The sequence below is a fragment of the Choloepus didactylus genome, chromosome 2, assembly GCF_015220235.1.
Source record: "Choloepus didactylus isolate mChoDid1 chromosome 2, mChoDid1.pri, whole genome shotgun sequence".
Lineage (NCBI taxonomy): Eukaryota > Metazoa > Chordata > Mammalia > Pilosa > Megalonychidae > Choloepus > Choloepus didactylus.
The window spans coordinates 199,581,179-199,598,920 of NC_051308.1; the positions used below are offsets into that span (position 1 = coordinate 199,581,179).

The 17,742-nt window shown below is 44.2% G+C and overlaps 1 protein-coding gene across 4 annotated transcripts in view; it reads left to right on the forward strand.

Annotated features, from left to right (window-relative positions):
* Positions 1 to 17,742, forward strand: part of AGBL4 (ATP/GTP binding protein like 4) — a 1,783,169-nt gene that overhangs the window by 1,751,195 nt on the left and 14,232 nt on the right. For all 4 annotated transcript variants that reach the window (XM_037827269.1, XM_037827268.1, XM_037827270.1 and 1 more), the window contains one exon: positions 13,598 to 13,694. In XM_037827269.1, coding sequence (XP_037683197.1) covers positions 13,598 to 13,694 — 97 coding nt within the window. The remainder of the gene's footprint in view (positions 1 to 13,597; positions 13,695 to 17,742) is intronic.

A 17,742-nucleotide genomic window follows, 5' to 3' on the forward strand; every position in this document is an offset into this window, starting at 1 on the left:
TCTTCACATTTCAGAGGATGCAGACTCCTCTGAAAACTGTAGAAAATTGTGGATACTCTCCCCAGAAAATTCATATATACCCATAAAGTTTTCCTATAATTTCAGAGGGACAGGAACCCCATAATGGCCCCAGGTAGGAACTCCTGATCAAGAGGCTTATAGAATATCAGAGTGGAAAGGTCTCCAAACATTAGCAAGTCAACACCTCCCCTGTCTTTACGGATTAGAAAACTGATACCTGGAGAGGGGTTGACCCAGGCAAGGCTGTGCAGCCACCTGGAAACAGAGCTAAGCCTAGAAACCAGTCCCAATCCGAGCTCCTCCCACTCACTACACCACTCTTCCCTCTCCCCTCCCTGCCTGCTCCAAGATGCTGCTGGACAAATATTTACTTTGGTCTTTGCTCTTGTTTTACTGTGCATCAATTGAAGCTTCTAAAAATACATATGAGACAAGCAGGGTCTGAGCATCTCTCAGAAAGGCAGAGTCTTCTATCAGGCTAAACTGCATCAAAGCCCCAGCAGTTGCTGAGCTGGGGCCTAGCTGGGCAAACACAGCCGATTTCAAGAGCCAGTTTCCAGAGCTGTGGTCAATTGCTAGTGAAGAAAGGGAGGCACTGCTGGGAAATTTGCTGGTGCCTGGAGAGAAAGAGGAGGGTGATAGTGTGGGAGCTGAAGGGAGAGATTAATTTCCCTCTTGAGTGAGAAGTGGATCTGAGATAGACATGGACTATAAGTATCAGCAGTCCAGGGCACGTGAGGAAGGGAGTGGAATCTCATAGATTGAGATGTGCTGGAGATGGAAGGAGACCATTCTTCTCTGCCAAAACTATGAAGTCTGGGGGTGGGGTTGATTAACCTCCTATTAGGATAATGCAGCCTGAAAGGGTGGATAGCTTTCTTCTTCCACCGTCTCCAAAGACCCCTCCAGTCAAGCTCCTGCCCACCTCTCCCGTTTCATCTGCTACACCTCTACCACACAGGGTGCAACCGTAGACCAGGGGTTCTCAACCACGGACAAATTTGTCCCCCAGGGACCTTTGGCAATGTCTGGGGTCATTTTGGGTTGTCGCAAATGGGGAAGATTCTACTGGCCTCTAATGAGATTGGCCAGGGATGCTGCTAAACATTCTACCATGCACAGGACAGCCCCCCCACAATGCAAAATCATCTGACCCAAAATGTCAATAGTGCCTGGTCTATAAGTAGCTTAAAGGCAGGACCATCCCTATTTTGTTTCTCTGTATACCCAGTGCCTATTACATGGTCCAGCACATAAGAGGTGCTTGATAAATGCCTGTTGAATGAGTACATGAATAACAAATAATAAATAAATGACAACCACCTGCCTAAAGCAATCTTGTCCAAAAACCCTCCAAGATCATCCCATCCGAATCAGTCACAGTTACACGTGAGGTCAGATCTCCATCTATTCTAGCCAAGCCAGGTTCTAGCCTGACTTCTCTTCCAACTACCCTGTTAGAAGGTGTTCAAGCCTGGTAAGGCTTGCCTTCATCTGCTTGGTCAGAAGGAATCCCCCTGCTCTGTGGCACATTTCTGCTATGGTTAAAGCAGACAGTGTGAAAATTAGAACTACAGATCATCTAGTTCAACCTCTAGCCAATTTTACAGATGAGGAAACTGAGGCAGAGAGCATCAAAGGGACCTGCAAGGTCTTATCCTAAACATCTAGGCAAATAGAATTTGAAAAAATGTCTTCTCCTCCTCCCTCAGTTTCTCTGTTCCTCTCTTTCTCCCTCCTTCCTTTATCCTAGTTGGGTTTTTAATTCCCCCTGCCTCTGTTAATAGGCCTAAAATGTGCTGAATGGATAAAAATTTGAACATGACATATCCTTGTCCTTGAAGAGCTCACAGTTTATTAGAGATGACAGCTTCATAAATAATAGTGATAATAAAAACAGCTACATGCCAGCATTGTGCTAGGTGCTTTGGATATATAGTTTCTAATAACACCATAATCTTGTGAGGTGGGTACTATTGTTCCTGTTTCAGCGATGAGGAAACTGAGGCTCAGAGAAGATAAGTAGCCTGCCCAAAGTCACACAGCTAAACATTTATGAGCCAAGATTAAATAAAACCCATGTTTTCAGGACTCTAAATCCCACATTCTAAATAAATGCACAATGGGATACAGTTTCAGAAGAGGAGGCTTACCAACCAGTTTATGGAAGGCCATGAATGATAGGTTGAAGAGCTTAGCTCTTACTCTGCAGGTAATAAGGAAGTAGTGTAGGACTGTAAGTCAGAAAGCGACACGGTTAGCAATTGTGAAGACATCACTCTCAGCAATACTAGGGAGAAACTGAAGGCAGGAAGACCAATTTAGGAGGCTGAAGCAATGGTTCAGATAAGAGATAAGGGTCTGGATTAAAGGAATAGTAGTAGGAAGAAAGCCTCTAGTGGGCTGAAATCAGATCCTAGTCCCTGGAACCCATAAATTCTACCTTATATGGAAACAGGGTCTTTGCAGATGTGATAAGTTTAAGGATCTTCAGAGGGGGAGGTTATCCTGGATCGTCAGGGTGGGATCTAAATGCAAACCCATGTAGCCTCAAAAAAGGGAGTCAGAGGAAGATCTGACAAACATGCAGAAGAAGACAAGGCAAAGTGACCATGGAGGCAGAGATGTGAGTGATGTGGCCACAAGCCAAGGAATGCCAGAGGCCACCAGAAGCTGGAAAAAGCAAGGGATAGTTTCTCCTCTTAAGTCTCCAGATGGAGCACATCCCTGTCGACACCTGATTTGGCCCAGTGAAACTGATTTCGGATTTGTCCTCTAGAACTGTGAGAGGATAAATTTCTGTTGTTTTAAGCCACCCAGTTTGTGGTAGTTTGTTACAGCAGCAGCAGAAAACTAATACAGAGCTTCACAGTTATCCCCAGCTTTTGATTCCTTAATGTTTTGGACACCCTTTCCCCCATTTATAAGTGTATACTCATCTTTCGCTTCCTCTCCAAAGTGAACTTCTCAGAAAATACCTGCCCTTATGAATTGCATTTCCCATAGCAAAAAGGCAGCCTCTCGCCTCTCTTCCTGTCTTCGGTCCCCGACTATGTCGCCCCCTCCCTTCTCTGTGTCCTTCTCTTCCTCTCTCACTCTTTCTGTCTCCTTCAGTCTTGCTGACTCACATTTGTTGTATGTGTCTCTCTCTCAGTTTATGCCTGTTTCTCTGCTTTTTTTTTTCCTTTCTGCCTCATATTCTCTCCCTCTCTCCCCCCCACCCCCCTCATATTCATCACAATCCTCCTTACCTCAAGGATGTCTCAGGACTTGCCTGGGATTGGAAAGGACTCTGCAATTACATCTGCAGCCTCCACACTGCACTTCAGAAGGATTCATCTGTTTAGTCATGCACCTGTCCGACACCGTTAGAGGATTGGTGAGAGAGGCAGAGACAAAAGATATTTCAATGTCATGTTTTTCTTCTGGCTTTACCTAAAGGCTCCTAGACAGATGCCTCTTAATATTCCAGCAGTGCTGTCAGCCTTACCAAAGAAAAATCACTTTTCCTTGGCCTACCCCTCAGAAGAATTCATCTTTCCCCTTTAATGATGATTATCTTTTGCTGGTAGGTGTAGGACTGTGGGCAGAGAAAGAATTCAGGATGGGGATTTCCAAGCAGGGCACAATGATGGCAAGGAAAGACCTTCATGAGGACAGAGGCTGTGTCTATTTTACTCTCTACCTTATTCCAGTTCCTAGATCAGTGTATGTAGAAGGCACTTGATAAATATATGAATGGATGGATGGATTGATGGATGGATGGATGGATGGATGGATGGATGGATGGGTGGGTGGATGGATGGATGGATGATGGGTTTCAGCCTTCTTTGTGCCAATATTTGATGTGCCTCATTGGAGAAGTAACTTCAGATATCTCAATTTCTCTCTGCAAAGTGGGGATAATAACTAGACTTGCCTGCAGCTAAAAAACTGCAGGGAAAGAGAAGGTGAAACATCTTGCCTGGTGAGTGGAACAGGGCTTCAGCTCCTTCAGTGCAGGTCAAGCATGGTGAGCTCACTGATGGTTCAGGAAGAGCTGCAGGGAGTGAGAAGTGTGGAGACAGCTTCAGAGTTGAGGGTGCATGAGGGAAGGAGTGAAGAAGGGAAAGGATGTATGTGAGAATCATCCCCTCTAGGGCTCTCTGGGAGGTGGGGAGGAACTTCAATCAGGAAATTGCAATGTGCCAAGAAGGGGTTATTCCTGACTTCCACCAGGGAGGACTCATTACCAACACTGATCATTACCCCCAGCAGTAGGATTGGGTGGATTTAGCAAATGCTCAATTATGAAAGGACCATTCAGGTCTGTGTTTGGCCTGGGTGAGGGCTCATGTTTCAGATAAGGGGATCAATCAATTCATCCTTCATGTTGGCCAGCTCCTTCACCACCTCCAAGCCCACTCAAACTCTTCAATGAGGCCTATTTTGACTACTTTATTCAATGTTCTTTATCTTTATTTCATAGCACTTATCACTTTCTGACAAACTATATAATTTACTAATTTTTTAGGTTTATGGCTTGTCACCATAGCTAAAGTGTAAGTTTCCTAAAGACAGGGATCCTTATCAGTTTTGTTCATTGTGTATCCCAAATGCCTGAAACACTGTGGCACATAATAGGTGCTCAATCAATATTTGTTGAATAGAAGAATAGGGATGGGATTTTTTATACAGTTATTACCTTGAGACCTGTGTTTGAACATACTATGTTAAAGCTGGAAAGGGCTTGAGAGACTATACATTTTGGCTCAGGTAAGAGAAATGGCCACAGTCACCCAGTAAGTTGTCTCTTGATTGCCATTTGTGGGCTCATTCAATGCACCAGGTCTGAGGCCATAAGACAGGAGAGCAGGGGATCACTTGGTCACTGCCTCTCTCCTGGAGACCCTGGGACACCTTGAGAATGGGGTGGAGAGCAGGAAGCAAGAAGGTAGAGAACTGAGCAGAATATAACATTTAAAGTCAGCAAGAATTTGTAGCATGAATAATTTCCAAGGAGCTGATAATTCAGAAGCCATTTCTACCATCTGAGTTTTTTTTTTTTTCCCATTTCTGATTCAGGGCCAGGATAATTAAAGCCCCTTCCATAAGCATCTCAAACCCAGTATGTTCCAAAGTGACCTCCTAATTTCTTTTCTGAACCTGCTCTCCCCCCAGTCCCTCCCATTTCAGATCCCGGTACCCCAATCCACCCAGCTGCTGAGGCCAAGTTCAATGGCCCCTCCACCAGCCCGTCGGCAGGTCCTGTTATTTCTCCTCACTCATCCCCGTTACCCAAAATACATCTTCTTACAATCTCTGCTGCCTCTGTCCTGGTCCGAGCCCCCATCGTCCTCTCCCTGATCCATTGCAGTAGTCTCCTGGCTGTTGTGCCTGCTTTCCCTCTTACCATCTTACTTTTAACACAGCAACCATAGTGACCTTTTAAAAGTGTTTGGTGATAATAACTACACTGTATATCGAACAGAGCAAACTCAAAAAAAAATAGCAGTCATTTTAATGAAGGTGACAATGCAGCAACCTGCTTGGAAATGTAATTAATTGGAGCATGTTGGTTTCCTCCTCCAGACTGTAAACTTTTTTTGTGTCTAATTCTTCATATCTCACCCCCGTCCCTATCACTCTTCAGAGCAGTAGAAGAGCCCAGCAAATTTTTGAATGAATGAATGAACAGTAAATGTCCATAGGAGGCCAGGGCTACCCACACCCACCCTTTATTTCGAAACAGCTCTAGGCAGAAGTCACCAAATCACAACAAGTGCCAGACAACACCAGCCTCTCTTGTCCTTTTCTTGGAGTTGCCTTTTGGCTTTTGACATCTCTCTGGCTTGAGCCTGCAGCAGAGTTGCCCACCAGGTAGCATCAGTCTCTGCCTGAGAAGGCAAAGTGCTCACCTTGCTCTCCAGTTGTTGTTACTGCAGGATCTGACCCCCGGGGCTCTGAACCAATGGGCTCTGTCTGGGCCCATGGAGCCCTACCTGCTTGCCTGGCCTCCACGGGCGACTGCAGACCTTCATCATTGCTTTCCTCCACCGGTATCTTTCTGCTTCACTACTTTGAATGACCTGATCCTACCTGCCATGTTGGCTGGCCATTCCCTGCCATGACACCTGAGAAACAGATCAGTGACCTAGAAAAGAATCTGAGGATAACGGGACCATCCTGAGATTTTGTTGGCAATTTCACCCCAATTTTTTTCTCTCTTAATTCTGCAATATATTGAAGAGTTCCAGCCAAGAGAGTTATTACCTCCTTCTTGCTTAGATCTTAAATCTTTGTTCAAAGACAGCTTATTTTAATGGAAAATGTTCAATCAATCTCTCCTCTCCTTCTCACCCATGTCCCATTCCTTGACTCAAACAGGGTCATTTGCAGTAAATAATCTGGAGGGAGCATTTCAGGGTTCAAGCAATATTTAATAGGGTTGGAAGGGTGAAGGAAGAGGAGGGTTGTCCTGACAACTCCCATCTTTAAAATGTTGTCTTTAACAGAACACCTCCAAAATGATCAAAACCTCACAATGGGATGGGTTACTGAAATAGCGCAAATCCTTTCCCTTGCAGCCTTCAAAAGGATTGATTAACACCTCCTGTGTTAGTTTCCTAGCTACTAAAATAAATACCATACAGTGAGGTGTCTTAACAACAGGCATTTATTGGCTCAAGGTTTCAGAAGCTAGAAGACTGGCTTCTTCCCAGAGTTGGTATCTTCTAGCTTGTTGGCAATCTTTGGATTTCCTTGGTTTTTCTGCTACATGGTAATGCACGTGGCAGCATCTTCTTCTTTCTCTTTTGGGTTTCGTTAACTTCCAACTTCTGGATGACCCCTATGGCTTCTCTTTCTGTGTCCAGTTTCCTTTGCTTATAGGGACCTCAGCCATATTGGATTAAGAGCCACCCTCATTCAGTTTGGATACTTCTTAACATAACATTTACAAATGGGTTCATACACACAGAACCAGGGTTTGGGACCTGAGAATGTCTTTTTTGGGGGGCACAATTCAATCCCCAATAGTTGGCCCTCTGGACCCCAAAAACACATGTTCTTCCCACATGCAAAAACATTCATTCCATCACAATATCCTAAAAGTCTTAAGCCATTTTAGAGCAATGCTAAACTCCAAAGTCTCATGAAAATCAGTTATGGGTGTGGTCCATCCTAGAAAAAAATTCCACTGTCTGATGGCCCTGTGAAACCTAGAAAACATATTATCTACTTCCAGTACACAATGAGGGACAGGAATAAGGTAAACATTCCCAATCAAGAAAGGAGAAATTGGAAAAATTAAAACAAAACAAAACAGGGATCGCTGGTCCCAAACATGTCCAAAACCCAGCAGGGAAAACTCCATTAGGTCTCAGGATCTGAGAACCATCTAGGGCTTGATGCTTTGTCCTCTGGGCCTGATAGAGCAGCAGCCCCAGTCCTAAGCACTTACACACCAGTCACACTCTCTGAGGACACAGGGGTGTGGGCCCCACCTTCTCCAAGCATAGGAACGGCAGCCAGGACCTCTGGACACTAGGTCACAGCCCCCTCCATATCTGAGCACTGGGGATGGCGGCACTCTCCTTGAGCATAGGGGCAGACCTGCCCTTTCCATACACATGGGTGGGCCCACTCTCTTGGCCAGAGGAGATCTTTTTGGTCCAGACCTTGGCTCCATGATCCTGCCCTTAAAGTCATTCTTCCTTCAATTTTATCCCTTCTCTGTCCCTTTCAGGCAATGCTTTTGTTCTTACAAATTTCAAAAAATCCTTGTTGGCTTTGTACACAGTTCCAGGGGTTCCAAACCATCAGACAAAAGAAGTTTCCACAGATCTTTCCTGGATAATTGCATTTCCAATCCTGGCTTCCACTGAAATGGCTGACTGCAGATATGTTCAGCCACACCCTCACATGGAGCCCTGTCCTCCAGGGACTCATTTCCTGAAAGCTCAGGGAGGTTTTTCAAAATCATCAATTTCTAGTTCCTTTGTGCTTAAGAGTTTAATTTTCAGCTTATGCCTTTCCTCTCACGTTTTACTATCAGCTGCAAGGAGAAACCAGTCTGTACTGTCTATACTTAGCTTGGAAATCTCCTCAGTTGAATATCTAAGTTTATCACTTTCAAGTTCTGCCTTCCATCCAACATCAGAATAAAATTTTGCCAAGTTCTCTGCTACTTTATAACAAGGATCGCCTTTCTTCCAATTTCCAATAGCACATTTATCATTTCCTTCCAAGGCCTCATCGGAAGTACCTTTAACATCCATATTTCTACCAACATTCTGTTCATGATGAATTATGTATTCTTAAGATGATACAAACTTTCTCTACAGTGCTCTCATTTTTTGTGCCCTCACAATTCTTCCAGCTTTACCCATTACCCAATTCTAAAGCCATTTCCACATTTTTAGGTATTTGCAATAGCAGCACCCCACTTTCCAATACCAAAAAACTGTATTAGTTTCCTAGCTGCTAAAACAAATACCGTGCAATAGATTGGCTTAACAACAGGAATTTATTGGCTCATGGATTAAGAGGCTTGAAGGCTTGCTTCCTTCTAGTGTCAGTATCTTCTAGCTGGCTGGCAATTTTTGGGTTTCCTTAGTTTTTCTGCCACATGGCAAAGCACATGGTAGTGTCTCCTTTTTCTTCTGGGTTATGTTGACTTCCAGCTTCTAACTGCTCTCTGTAGCCTCTCTCCTTCTGTGCCCAATTTTCTTTGCTTATAAGGACTTCAGCCATATTGGGTTAAGCCCACCCTCATTCAGTCTGCTCACACCTTAATTAATAACTTCTTCAAGGGTCCCATTTACAAATGGGTTCACACCCACAGGACCGGGGATTGGGAGTTGAACATGACTTTTGTGGGGGACATAATTCAATCCCTAACACTTCCTAGGGTTAATTCAAGACTGGCTCTCAGTGCAGGCTGGGGAGCAAGGGTTCAGGCTTTCCTCTTTCCATTCATTCATTCATTCATTCATTCAGCACCCATATGTTAATCAACTAAGTACAATCACTTACTTCATCACAACAACCATGTGAGGCAGACATCATTATTCACAGAAGAAACTGAAACTGCCAAGGAATAGCCTTTGTAAAATCACAAAGGGTTCAAGTTCTCTATTTCTGCACAGAAAAGATCCTCAAAAAAGTGGCTTAAAACAGCTATAGCTGTTATTTCTGTTTTTTGTTTGTTTGTTTTTTCTGTGGATCAGGGATTTGGGAAGGGCTCAGCTGGAAGGTTCTAGCTTAGAGTCTTTGATACAGTTGCAATCAGCTGATAGTTGTAATTGGAACAGCAGAGGGCTGGAGGAGCTCTCTCTCTCTCTTCAAGTATTCTCAGAGCTTCTCCATGCAGTTCATCTGCATGGGCTAGTTTGGGCTTTCTCACAGCTTGGTGGCGTCACAGCAGACTGCTTGCTAGAGGCTCAGTACTCCAGCTCTAGAATTCCAGCAAGCAAGTCCAAAGTCTCATCATCTTTTCTGGCTTAACCTCAGAAGACCCACAATGTCACTTTTGCCACATTCTTTTGATTACAAGTGAGTCACCAACCCACACAGATTCATGGGGAGAGGACATGGACTATATGTCTTGATAGAAGGAGTGCCAAGGCCATATCAAAGAATAATAGGGGAGATGGAAGAGACGGCTGTCGTCATCTTTGAAAATGCAATTTGCCATATACAGCATGTGGCAGAGTCCAGAATTTGGATTAGATATGTCTGATTTTTAAACTTTGGATGCAAATTGTTAGCCCAGCTGACAGAGATCTCTCCTTTCCTCTGTGCCCCAGTAGCTCTTACTGTCAGCACATACAATCATGATTTGGTCTCCTCACACAGACTAGAGATTGGTGGGTTAAAACAACCAGTCTGCCTCTGCAGACCCTGGCGGTGAGACTGCCTCCAGGATCTTCTGGCCAGAAAGAACATGCTCAATGATAGCTTGTGGAGTTTTTAAAGAAGGGGACGATGAAAGTCAGTCACATCTAGATGAAGAAAGCAGGTGTCAGCCCCAGGGCATGGTGTGACAAACCTGCAGTGCATCTCATTGTCATAAACAAGTCATCTGATGTTTTTCCTTCTCCCGCAAGCAATGGCCTGGGATGACTCAGCCTTTGACAGAAAAGGTGCCTTCTAGTTGGGAAACAGCCCAGGGTAGTGAAAAACTCATGGTTCTGGAGTCAGACATTGCTGGGTTTGAATCTTGACTCTACCAGTATATGGCCTTAGCCAATTTTCTTAACCTCATTGAGAAAAAGGTAGATAAAGATGTCTTCCTTATTAGGCTGTTTTGAAGATTACAAATCATATGTAAGCAAAGTACCTAGAATGTCACCAAGCACATAGTAGGTACTCCATAAATGCTAGTTTTCATGTCCTGGGCCATGTCAAATCCCAGCGTGGGGATTTATTTTAAAAGGTGGTGAGAACTTACTTGACTGTTGCTCAAACTCTAGTTCATCTCCATGGACCTGGTGGCCCAGAGGAAGCCCCAGCCCAGCACAGGGCGGCACTGAAGGAAGGCCTGCAGCAGCTGGCCCCCAGGCTTGCAAATGGAATCAACTGTATCTTTTCTTCCCACTCGACTTTGACCTATCCACTGTTTCCTACCAAACCCCCTGACCATACATTCCCCTCATATAGGTCCTAACATACCGCAGGCCTCCAAACTGCTTGTTGGATGGATGGATGGATGGATGGATGATAGGTGGGTGAATGGACAGATGAGGGAATTGAATCTCTTTTGTACTGTTGCTCATTTCATGCCCCACACCCCACCCTGAAATGTCCTCTCCAAATGTCTTGCCTTTATAGTCTGAGAATTACCGTTCTCTAAAAAACCCCCTCAGACCAACCTCACATTCCTGCTCCTCTACACATCACCCAGCATGACCTCATAGAGAGGCAGCTTGGGGAGGTAGTTAAGCACATGGAGACGGGGGCTTGTGTTCAAATCCAGGTGCCATCACTTATTTGCTGACCAACATTTGAGAAATCACTTAACCTCTCTGTGTGGTGGACATAATATTAAACCTACTTCATAGGTCATTATGAGGATTAAATGAGTCAATATACATAAGGCACTTAGAACTGAGTGCCCAGCACATATTAAACATTATATAAGTATTAGCTGTTATTACTTAGCCATTCAACCAATATATATTTCACACTTATTGCCAGGCAAGTATGTGGATATTTAGGTGATGAATAAGATGGATAGGGGCCTCTGCCTCATAGAGCTTGCAGGCTAAAAGGGGCTACCAAAAAGAAAAGACAGGTAAAATACTGTGTAATAATGAGCCTGATTGGAGAAGAATTGGAAGAAAACCCAAGAGAGGCAGGCAATTAAGACTTATTGAGTGAAGTGGCAAGTAAATATAGGGTGAAAGCTAAAAAGGAGTCTGTCCTGTGAAGCATGTAGAGGGAGGCAGAGTGTTCTGGGAAGGAGTGGTGTGAGCAAAGGCCTGGAAGCAAAAGTAGTTCAGTATTGCTGGGGTGTAAAGGGCAAGGGAGGTAGCAGTTTGGTAGTAACAAGCACAAAGCTGAGAAAATAATCGGGATCCAACTGCCTTATAAAACATGTTCTTACAACTGGACTTTAAGGGACCCAGGAGCCACTGAAGGGCTGAGTGACATGGTCAGATCTGCATTGTAGAACAATCTCACAGCCTACACTGTAGAAAATGGGCCATAGAGGGCCAAGCCTCTGGCAGGGGGACATATTGGGACAGAATGAGAGAAATATCAGAGGAAAATGATACTGGACTATTCTAGAAGGGGTAGCAGGGGGGTGGAGAGAAGTGAGCAAACTCACTATGTAGGAAATGTCATGAAGAAGAGTTGGTGACAATTTGGATGTTAAGAGCTGATGGGTGAGAGAGAAGGAAGGATTACGGGTCAAGGTGAGTGAACATATAATCCCAATATTGTGAGATAAGAAATACGCGATTTGAATGAAGCCAGTTCTGAAGCCCTGGAGATATGGAGCAAAGGCACCTGTCTTGGCCCTGGGAGGAGAAGAGAGGGGTATCATGAAAGGCTTTACTATAGAGATAGCACCAATCAGAGAATTGATAGGGTATAATTAGTCAAGGGAATGTGGGAGACGCATTTTCAGGCAGAGGAATTAACACGTATAAAAGCCCAGAGATATGAGATATAATGCACAAAGAAGATAGTCTGTATTCTTGCATAAATGATTATTGTACTAATTCATACTAAGGTGTTAATGGTCAATATGGAATTTTCCCTTTCCCTTTCCCCAGGGAGTTTGTGCTTTAACAGGTCATGATTTCTTTCTTTCTTTCTTTCTTTCTTTCTTTCTTTCTTTCTTTCTTTCTTCCTTCCTTCCTTCCTTCCTTCCTTCCTTCCTTTCTTTCTTTCTTTCTTTTTCTTTCTTTCTTTCTTTCTTTTTTTAATGTTCAGAGCAACTTTTTTTTTCATTTTAAATTCAGTTTTACTGAGATATATTCACATACCATACAGTCATCTATAGTGTACAATCAGCTGTTCAAAATACCATCATATAGTTGTGCATTCATCACCCCAATCTACTTTTTGAACATTTTCCTTATACCAGAAAGAATAAAAAAAAGAATAAAAAAATGAAAGGAAGAAAACAACACCCAAATCACCCCCCCCATCCCAACCTATTTTCATTTAGTTTTTGTCCCCATTCTTCTACTCATCCATCCATACACTGGATAAAGGGAGTGCAATCCACAAGGTTTACACAATCACACTGTCACCCCTTGTAAGCTACACTGTTATACAATCGTCTTCAAAAGTCAAGGCTACTGGGTTGCAATTTGATAGTTTCAGGTGTTTACTTCTCACTATTCCAATACACTAAAACCCAAAAAGGGTTAACTATATAATGTGTAAGAATGCCCACCAGAGTGACCTCTCGACTCCCTTTGGAATCTTTCAGCCAGTGAAACTTTATTTTGTTTCATTTCACATCCCCCTTCTGGTGAAGAAGATGTTCTCAATCCCACGATGCTGGGTCCAAATTCATCCGTGGGAACAGGTCATGATTTCTTATTGTAAAGATTCATTATTGGTAAATTTCAAAGTGGAATGGGGACACTATTAAGTAGCAAAAGGTTTTTCTGTTGTCTCTGAGGTTACCAAAGTAGATGACCAATCCCTGAAGGCCAGGCAGGCCCTGGCCTATAAACTAAAAGGCTCTCTCCTGCCTTTGGGTCTTACTTATCTGGTTCTATCCTGAGCCGGCTGACACCAGACCAGGGAAGTCCAGTGATTTCCAAAGGGATGCAGAGCATCCTAAAGTTATAAGCTCAGGCTTTGGGGTAAGACTGCTTAGACCCACAGCCTGACTTCCCCCTTTCCCAGCTCTGTGGCCTTGGGCAGGTTTCTTAACTTCCCCAAACCTTAGTTTCTTCATCTGTAAAATAAAGATAATAATACTACCTACCATTTAGGTTTGGTGAGGATCAAAAGACACAGTACGTGCGAAAAGTGTAGAACAGTTAGTGGAGTTACTGCTTTGTTTCTGTTGTCAATTTCACTCTGTCTCAGTCTCTTCAAAGTTGTTCCTTAATGCACAAACCTGCAGACATGAAGCTGGGGAGAAACGTGGCAAGAACATTTTTGGATTATTATCGGCTGAACCCCATGGTTGAGAAAGTGGCGATTCCCATGCCGAGGCTGCGGTAAGTGGCAGAGCAGAGTCCCTGTCCCGGGTAGCGAATTTGGGGGCAACTTCACTTAGCCTCCCTCTGGCCCTCAGTTTCCCAGCTGTATCATGGGAAAGAGAATCCTGGCCCTCCGCAGAAATTGTATGGGCCAGAAGAGCCCATTAGTGTACTCCATGAGCATTGAGCATCATTATGGGGTCAGACAGTGAGGGGGCAGTCACACTTCCAGATCTAATGTGGGAATCCACAACGATGAGAGGGTTGCCACAAGTTCGTTAACTGTTCTGAGTTAGTCTGGGTGTTTTCATATGCTACTTCACTGATAGTTCATTCTCTAGGGTTTCTGGGTTATTTAGGCTCATAACATCCCTGAGCCATTGGTTTCCTCATCTGTAAAGTGGGAACAGTGGTACTCACTTGTAAGATGATTATGAGATGCTTGTTAAAGCACCCAGCACAGGGTCAGGCATACTTACATTCCCTTAGCACATGATAGCCCCCTTCTCTCAGAAATGAAGGTGTTGGGATGGAGAGGACACAGCCCTGAGAAGTTCCACCTTTGGGGCTTGAGCCCTCCTCCGCTGGGACCAGTTTCTTACTGGACCAGTGAACAGAGCAGGCCAGGAGGTAAGTATCTGACAGCTGGGCTGAGCCTGAAGCCATGGGAGTCCCTGTGCCTGCTGGTGGTAAACCCAGTGAGCATTTGGGCAGCAACTTCCAATGGCATCTGGAATGTGCTGGCCCTGGTCAGCCTCTTGACCTCATCTCCTACTCTCCCAGTGGTCTAGAACATGATGTCCAAGTCCCAGTTCCTGCCAGACCAGACGTCTCACTGACCTTGCCCATGACCTGTGCTTTGCTGCCTCGGGGCCTTTGCACTACTGTCCTTTCCTCCCTACCTTGTTATAAACAACAACATGAATCACTATTATTTATTGTGTAAAGCACTTTTTGTACATGATCTTATTTATTCATTGCAACTATTCTCTAAAGTAGATGTTTATATTCTCTGTTTTGCAAATGAAGAAGCAGAGGCTCAGAAAGGTTAAGAGAATTGCCTGAGCTCAAAGAATTTTTGGCAGAGCCAGGATTGATCCTAGGCCTTTGTGATGTCAAAGCCCAGTCTTCAAGTGTGAAAACTTTCTTACTGTCAGTGTGGGTTCAAATTCTGTCTCAAGCTCATACCAGCTCTGGGATCTTAGGCAAGTTTCTTGGCTTCCTCAAGCCTTGTGCCTACCTATATAAATTGGAGTAATAACATTGATATCTAAAGGCTGTTTGGAAGATTACAAACTTAGCACAGTGCCTGGCAGCTATTTGGTGTTCAATAAATGTTTCTGTCACCTCCAGTTTCTGGGTTGCAGTCCAGATTTCCAACCAGCTCACATGGACTATGGCAAGTACCTTGACTTCTCTGGTTGAGCTGGACACTCTCTCAGGGTCCACATTCCATGATGCTATAAGTTACAACACCTGAGCCCCACCTCCAAGTAGAGTCTGCATGATAAGGTAGCACTGACTCATACCCTGTCACAGATCACTCACAAATTATCTGGGTCTTTGTGCTGCCCATCCCTGGTGGATTAAAAACTGCTTCAGGAGGATCATGTCTATTTCTTCTCTGAGCCCCTGAAGTCCCTACGCTGTACTGAACATTCAGCATGTATTCATTCATTCATTCACTTAGGAAAAATACTCTATACTAAGCCTCTGGGGGAGGGAAGAAGGCTGGAAATAGTAGATGAATAAGGCATGACCTCTGTCTTTGAGGAGCTCACCTCCAGTGGAAAGTGCTAGTTCATTTTTAGAAATCATTCTTGACGGTTAAATTTCTTAAAATTGTAAAGCTTTACAACACTCAAAAGAACTCTTAGAATCTCATTTACAAGTTAATTTGGGGGATTGTCTCTTTCAGATCCTCTGTTGGCCTGAAAAAAGTTATCTTGATCCTAATCACTTTTTTCTTGCATAGTGCACTGTCATAGACCAATGAAACAGTGCTGTCATCCAGGGAGAGTTTAGCAGTCATCTAGACCTCTCCTCATGATATAGATCAGGATAGCAAGGTCCAGAGAGCAGACGGGGATGGTCAAGAACACATGGTCAGAGCTGGAACTAGAGCTCAGCCCAGGGTTCTCAACATCAGTCAGTAGAAAGTTATTCAAGACTGTGGGTTTGGTGGGGTCCCTGAAGCTGAGTCTAAAGGATGCAGGGGAGTTCTGATTTCAACTCTTCATGGGCCGTCCTTGCCCTGAGCTTTGGTACCCTCTTTAGAAAAGAGTTAGAGAGCTCATTTCCCACCAAGTTCACAGCCTTGAGGACTGAAGTAAATGGAACCATCTGTTTTTCATGTTTGCATCATGTCCCCAACAAAAAGGCATGTTCAGATCCCAACCGCTGGTCCTGTGGGTGTGAACCCATTTGTAAATAGGATCTTTGAAGATGTTATTAGTTAAGGTGTGCCCAAACTGAATGAGGGTGGGCCTTAACCCAATATGGCTAAAGTCCTTATAAACAAAGAAAACTATGAGAAGAGCAAGAAGATGGAAGTCAATGGAACCAGGAAGAGAAAGGAGAAAATGCCACCATGTGCCTTGCCATGTGGCATAAGAGCCAAGGACCAAGGATTGCCAGCAACCAGCCCCAGAATGCCACAGTCTTTGGGGAGAAAGCATCACTTTGTTGACACCTCAGTTTTGAACTTCTCCTAGCCTCATTCCATGAACCAATACTCCTCTTGCTAAAGCCAACCCATTGTAAGGTATATGTTTTAGTAGCTGGGAAACGTTTGGTACCAGAAGTAGGGTGTTGCTTTGACAAACACCTAAAAATGTAGAAACAGCTTTGGAATTGAGTAATGGGTAGAGGGTTGAAGATTTGTGAAGTGCTTAATGGAAAAGCCTACATTGCTTTGAAGAGATGGTTGGTAGAAATATAGATGTTAAAAGTACCTCCGATAAGGACTTAGAAGGAAAAGATGGATTGGAAACTGGAAGAAAGGCAATGCTTGTTATAAAGTAGCAGAGAACTTGGCAAAATTGTGTTCTGAAGTCAGATTGAAAGTGAACCTTGTAAGCGATGAACTTGGATATTTAGCTGAGGAGATTTCCAAGCTAAGTGTGGAAGGTGCAGCCTGGCTTCTCCTTGTAGCTTATAGTAAAATGCAAGGGGAAAAGGATAAGCTGAGAATTAAACTCTTAAGCACAAAGGAACCAACTGATGACTCTGAGAATTCTCAGTCTATCCACACAGTGTGCTCTGTGACTTAGGGCCAGGCGTGTCTCTGTCAGGGACCTCCCTAAGCTTTGAGGAAGTGACTTCCCAGAGAACAGAGTTCCATGTGAGGGTTTAACTGCACAACCCTTTGCTAAAGGTGTGGCTGAACATGGATCCAGTCAGGCATCTCAGAGAACTCAAGACTGGAAATGCAGTTTCCCAGGACAGATTTGTGGAAAGTGCTTTTGCACAATGGTTTGAATCTCCTCAAACTGCATGCAAAGCCAACAGGTTTTTGCAAAATTTGTATGAAGAAAACCACTACCAGCCTGGACTGAAAGAGACAGAGAAGGGACAGAATTGAAAGAAGAGTGACTTTAAGGGCAGAAACACAGAAGAAAAGGTCTGGACCGAAAAGATCTCCCTAGGCCAAGAGAGCGGGCCCACCCATGTGTGTGGAAAGGGTGTGTCTGCCCCTGACTTGGAGGGAGTGGGCCTTGCACCCGGCTGCGCAGGGAGAGTGCTGCCATCCAAGGCTCAGAGAGGGTGGGGCCTTCACCCCAGGGTTTGGGAGAGCCTGGCTGGTGGACAAGCACTTGGAGGGAGTGGGGCCACCACTCCACCAGGCCCAAAGGGCAAAGCATCAAGCCACAGATGACTCTCAGCTCTTGAGATCTAATGGAATTTGCCCTACCGGGTTTCAGACTTGTTTGGAACCCGTGACCCATGCTTTCCTTCAAACATCTCTCTTCTGGAATGGGAATATCTATCCTATACCTGTACCTCCATTGTTATTGGAAGCAGATAATATGTTTTCTAAGTTTCACAGGTTTATCAGAGAGAGGAA